The sequence below is a fragment of the Diceros bicornis genome, chromosome 28 (genome assembly GCF_020826845.1).
Source record: "Diceros bicornis minor isolate mBicDic1 chromosome 28, mDicBic1.mat.cur, whole genome shotgun sequence".
Classification (NCBI taxonomy): Eukaryota; Metazoa; Chordata; class Mammalia; order Perissodactyla; family Rhinocerotidae; genus Diceros; species Diceros bicornis.
In genome coordinates, this window is record NC_080767.1 from 6,285,843 (window position 1) to 6,291,842 (window position 6,000).

General features: G+C 40.5%; 1 protein-coding gene across 1 annotated transcript in view; it reads right to left on the bottom strand.

The window, feature by feature from the left end:
* FRMPD1 (FERM and PDZ domain containing 1) overlaps positions 1 to 5,470 on the bottom strand; it is a 46,688-nt gene extending 41,218 nt beyond the window's left edge. The window contains exons 1-2 of the mRNA XM_058523562.1: positions 5,316 to 5,470; positions 4,613 to 4,717 (exon numbers count right to left, since the gene is read on the bottom strand). Coding sequence (XP_058379545.1) covers positions 4,613 to 4,713 — 101 coding nt within the window. The 5' untranslated portion in view covers positions 4,714 to 4,717; positions 5,316 to 5,470. The remainder of the gene's footprint in view (positions 1 to 4,612; positions 4,718 to 5,315) is intronic.
* Between the last annotated feature and the right edge of the window lie 530 nt (positions 5,471 to 6,000).

Sequence of the window (6,000 nt, forward strand, 5' to 3'; positions counted from 1 at the left end):
TGAGTAACAGGCAGTTGGCTCAATGGAACAGAACAGCTAGCCTAGAAAGAAATCCAATCTCCCACCACAGACACAAGAATTTTGTATATGATAAAAGAGGGGCCATAAATCAGTGAAGAAAGGATTACTCACAGTTAATGGTGATGCAAACAACTACTTACTACTTTGGAAAAAATCAAGTTAGATCTTTACTCATAGCCTATACTAAAATAAACTCCAAATTAAAGAATTAAATATAAGATATTTTTAACTATTAAATTGAAAATTAGCTAATTTATTTAATTATTGGGCGAGGATTTTCTAAGCATAGAAGCAATCAAAGAAATTCACCAAGAGAATATCATTTATACAGTTAACGTAAAGACCGAAACTTGTAGGAGAGAAAAACCATTGGTAGAATTAAGTGAAAAAGTATATTATAATCTACGTCTTTCTCATTTTATCACTTCAGTTAAGAAGATGACAATTTAGTTCAAAGAAAAATGATTAAAAATTATTTTATATTGTAATGTTACTATGTCGCAGCTTTTATTAAGTAGTTTATATTATATTATTTATACAGAAATTCAAAACATGTCACAGAGATGATTTGGTCTCTGCACTGATACTGTAAATGTTATTTGTCTATTGGAATGTGGAATTAAGTACTGAGAATAGTCATTTCATCACATCTGAGTAATTCCGCATTCCTACCATTATAGGCACCACTAGGCTTGCACCTACCCAGTCACACACACTCATTCAAGCTGAGTGCCGCTAGGGGAATTTGACTGATGATTGTAACAATAACCACTCACTGAAAATTGATTTAAAATTTAAGAAATCAAAGCAACTTTGAAAACATCCATTTTAAGATGCACTATAAAGCTCTAACATTACGCCAGGTTCATAAAAGTTATCAATTTGTTTAATAACATTTGGAAATGGAAATAGTTATTTTTGACTAATTTGTTCCTAGACAATTCAGTTAGAGTCAATGATGAAGTTTAAATTTTATGGAAAAAATGGCAATTACAAGTAAAGCAAGTACAACTGGCTGAAATGATTGGAAGCTTTTAAGTCCAAAAAAAATAACAGGATTGCTCAAAGATGTATGTAAAATTATATGACTGCAGATGAACTTCTATATTTCCCCTTTCTGGACTATAGAAAACATTTCAATGCACTTCTTTCATTTCTTGCCCTGGCTATCAGGAAACTGAGAGCCAATGTTAGTACTCAAATGCTAAATCTTATGTCTCATTGGTTCGCAATCTATTTATAATATTTCTAGTCTTTATTTAAAATTTTCTACATGTTTTAAAACTGTAAGCCATCAAAAATTCCTTTTGGAAGAAGGATGTAAAATTTAAATATATTTTAATAAATAATATAGTCCCTTGCTAGGAAAACCCTTAATCAATAGAAATGTATTAAACATCTATTACATACTATGCACTCTTCTAGGGCTGAAGATACTTTGTAAAACAAGACCATCATGGTCCTTGGTCTCATATGTGGCAGGAGGGTTAGGGGAGAAGGTCATACAATAAACAGGTGGGGGATGTAGACAATGAGTAGGTAAATAATGGATATATCACTATCAAGTGTGCTGAGGGGGTAAGTACTCTGAAGGAAACAAATGGGGGGACCCAGTGTGCCAAGGAAGCAGAGGAACAAGATGAGGCTGGAGAGTTAGACCAGGGCTAGATCATAAGGGACTTGCAGGCCATGGCACAAGGGCAGGTGAGCCACTGAATGGTTTGGGGTGGAGTGGAGCGAGCGTGTGGGACTGGAGCAGTTTGTATTTTGAAAAGTCCACTATGGCTTCAGGGTGGAGAGATGGCTGGAGCAGAGAAAGAGTGAGTGACCACGGCAGTGCCCCCCAGGAACAGAGAAGTGGACAGATCAGCGATATGCTTGAAAGTGGACTGACAGGAGCTGGGATGGGGTGGATATACAGCTCGAGGATGAGAGAAAAATTCAGGATGACTCCAGGTTTCGTGATCAAGCAACTGTGGTAGGTGGTACCATTTACTGTACTCTAGGTAAATTGCAGTTATTTACCCCAAACTTAGCTTTTCAGTTCTCTATCATTTTCAAGTAATCTGAGGACATCAAAAACCCATCCTGTATCAAGGTTGCAAGATTAGAGATAAGAAGCAATTTTTAAAAGGCTACATGTGATTTACCCTAGAAACACAGAAATGACATCTTCTCTGGACACTGCCAGAACTTTTCCTTCTTTTTCTTCTCTTTCTCAAGTACTTGGAAATAAAAATATCCTAGATGCTTAACACAATAAGCTGTCAGGAAAATGCAGATCAAAACCACCACTTCACACCCACTGGGATGGCTACAATCAAGAAGATCATAACAAGTGTTGGCAAGGATGTGGAGATGCTGGAACCTCCATACACTGCTGGTGGCAGTGCAAAATGGTGCAGCCACTTTGCAAAACAGTCTGGCAATTCCTCAAACGGTTAAACATCAGGTTACACTACGACCCAGCTATTCCACTCCTAAGTATATGCCCAAGAGAAATGAAAACATATGTCCACACAAAAACTTTTACACAAATGTTCGCAGTAGCATTATTCACAATAGCCCAAAAGTGGAAACAACCCAAGCGTACGTTAACTGAAGAATGGACAAAGAAAATATTCCATAACCAAATATTATTCAGCAATAAAAAAGAATAAAATACTGAGACATGCTATAACATGGATGAACTGTGTACACATTATGCTAAGTGAAAGAAGCCAGTCACAAAAGACTACATATTGTGATTCCATTTATGTAAAATATCCAGAATAGGCAAATCTATAGAGACAGAAAGTAGAGGAGTGGTTGCCTGGGGCAAGGGGTACAGATTAGGGGTATTGAAAATGTTCTAAAATTAGATTGTGTGGTGATTGTTGCACAATTCTATATTTAGTATATACACACTAAATATATACTAAAAATCACTGAACTGTATACTTCGAGTAAATTTTATGGTATGTGAAATATATCTCGAAAAGGATGTGGAAAAAACCTCCTAGACGTCAATGTCACCAATTATTTACATTCTGTGAGAGAAGCAGGACATTAGAGAGTTCCAAGGTCAAATATTTACACAACATCAAGTTAAAGTTACACAGGTCTCTTTCCTGCAGGAATTCTCAGAGCCTTTAATGTGCTAAAATGCACTATGAATCACCAAGCAGAGGGGTGGGTAGAAGCAGGATGTGGGCTGCATCACTTCCCAAACACATTGGCCATGGCATCTTTAGTGGAACAGCATCGCAGAGGACTAGGTGTTGCAGAAACCACTTTAGGAAACAACGTGCTTAGCAGTTTTCCCGTTTATTCACCAAGCACTACTTGACCACTTGCGATCTCCTGGATCTCGGTCACCTCCGGGTTATCAACTGAGGCCGATATTTTCCCTGCCTTCATCGAGCATATAGTCCAGAAGACAGAACAAGGAAGTTCTCAAATTAAAGTTTTTCACATCAGGAGGAGCAAATGCCAATGCTGCAAATAAAATAGCATGGGGCCCCGTGGGAGAGATTAATTTTGACTGCAGGAACGCTTCATGGAAGACCAGACAAAGTCAGCATTCCAGCCAGACTTTGAACTGTGGGTGGGTTCTGGACACATGGAGATGGGAGGAAGAGATCTGGCCCAAGAGGCTAAGTCCAGGGGTGGAAGGGGAAGAGGGGTGCTTGTAGTTGCAGAACAATGAGTAGTTCATTTTAGCTGGAGTAGGATGTGAACAAAGCAGAGTAAGACAAACAGCTGTAAAGGATTGTGGGTCAATCGTGGAGAGCCTTGAATGTCAAACAAAAAATGTTTAAACTCATCCTATAAGAAATGGGGACCCACCAAAGGTTTCTGAGCAGGGGGTGGAGATGGTCCTAAACAAGTCCCTCTGTGAGCCTCAGGTGTTTCATCTGTACAATGGGGCTCACTCTCCCAGCCTCATCTCATCACAGTGTGTGAGGATCAGAGCGCTCGGCTGCAGTCCTGAGCAGGGTTTATGGCTCAGCAGCACAACAGCTGTTTCCAGTTCCTTCAGATGAATGTGCATCTCAGAAACACCTGACGTGGTATTTCATCTCTGTGGCAAGGCCAGGTGGGAAATCTGAGACAGAAAACGAATGCTTCGAAACAGAACATATTTTAGTTCTCTCGTAGCCGTCAAATGAGATCTGTATTTGATTTCATTTTCTTTTGTTTGGAATGAAATAGGGACTGCAAGGGGGGAACAGCTGCTGGACACAGAGCCGGGGAAAGAGCATCAACAGCCAACTGCCTGACCCTCACGTTGCGTACTGAGACGGGGTGTGAGCAGTGTCCCAGAGAGTGTATGTGCACGAGTGTGCGAGTATGGGAGTGTCTCTGTAAGTTTGCTGTGAGTGTGTCTGTGGATGCACGGTTAGGGACACAGAGGGAAGAGCTGGAAGGGGGACAGACAGAAAGAGCCTCGAGCAAGATTGCTGACCTGTTTGCACTTCTCCCACCAGACGGCATAAGAACAAAGCAAGCGGAGACGGCGATCCCAAGGCGTTGCTGAGACCGGCACAACCTCCTCCCCCAGGGACAGCAAACCTTTACAGACAAATCTTGGCCAGCCCAGGAGCCTTACCGGGCCGAGCTGTCCCGGGAGCGCCGAAGCCATCTTGCCACCATTTGTTCTATTCTGTGTGCTTTCCGTGTCTGAAATAAACTGGTCTCCAGCTCTTCCATTTACCTAAAATGAAGAAGAGTTTTCTTAAGACGCTAACCAAAATATTTTGAAGAGGATCCTGACAAATCACTATGACGCTTCCTGTATTTGCCCATTTTAAGACATGCTAATCAAATAAGAAGGGCTCTCCTTCTCTCTGAAATTAACATAAACATGCACTCAGTGTCCACAGAGTGAACAACTTGAGCAGCCCTCTGCCCCAAGGAGTCCACAGTCTTGTGGTCGACAGATTGGCTTTATTTATTTATTTATTTTTTAAATTTTATTTATTTATTTATTTTTCCCCCAAAGCCCCAGTAGACAGTTGTATGTCATAGCTGCACATCCTCCTAGTTGCTGTATGTGGGACGTGGCCTCAGCATGGCCGGAGAAGCGGTGCATCGGTGCGCGCCCAGGATCTGAACCCCCTGCCAGCAGTGGAGCGCGCGCACTTAACCGCCAAGCCACGGGCAGGCCCGACAGATTGGCTTTATATCTTAAACAGTTAAACATAAGGATTAGGGACTAAAATAGATAAGGTTTCTCAAACTGTGACTGACCCACAGTAAGAAACACACCTTACTGCATGACACTCCCCCCGCCCCCAACTCTGTGTGCATACCTGGACAGCGCAGCTCAGCCTTGCCTGCACCAGGAACCACGTGCGCATGGACACATTCTAATCACATCGTGCCTGTTCTTCTGAGTGCTGCTTCTTTTGCTCAATATTTTATATTTAATTTTTGAATAGGTAATTCATTTTTATAATTCAAACCCTAGACTGTAAAAAAGATATACAATTACTGTATTGAGCACTTAAAAATTTGTTAAGAGGATAGATCTCATGTTACATGTTCTCACCACAATTAAAAAAAAAACAAGATATACAGCGTAAGGTCTCCCCTCTATCCTTACCTGCCCCAACCCATCCAGTTCCCATGCCCATACATAATCACTGCTCTCCTTCTCTATTGTCTTTCCAGAGTTTCTTTATGCCTATACAAGCAAATACAAATACAGATTTTATATGTCCTCTTCTTAACACAAAGGATAGTACACTATACACATTGTTCTGCACCATGCTTTCTTCTGCTTAGAATACGGGATATTCTATCCTTGATATCTTTCCACATCAACACACAGAATGCTGCTTCATTCTTCTTGACAACTACTGAGTATATTGTATGAATGTACTGTAATTTAAAAAATAGTCCCCTCTTGATAGACATTTCAAATATTGCCAATCTTTTGCTATTATAAATAATACTGAGATGAATTATGTTGTACGTGTATCATTTTAGCATGTA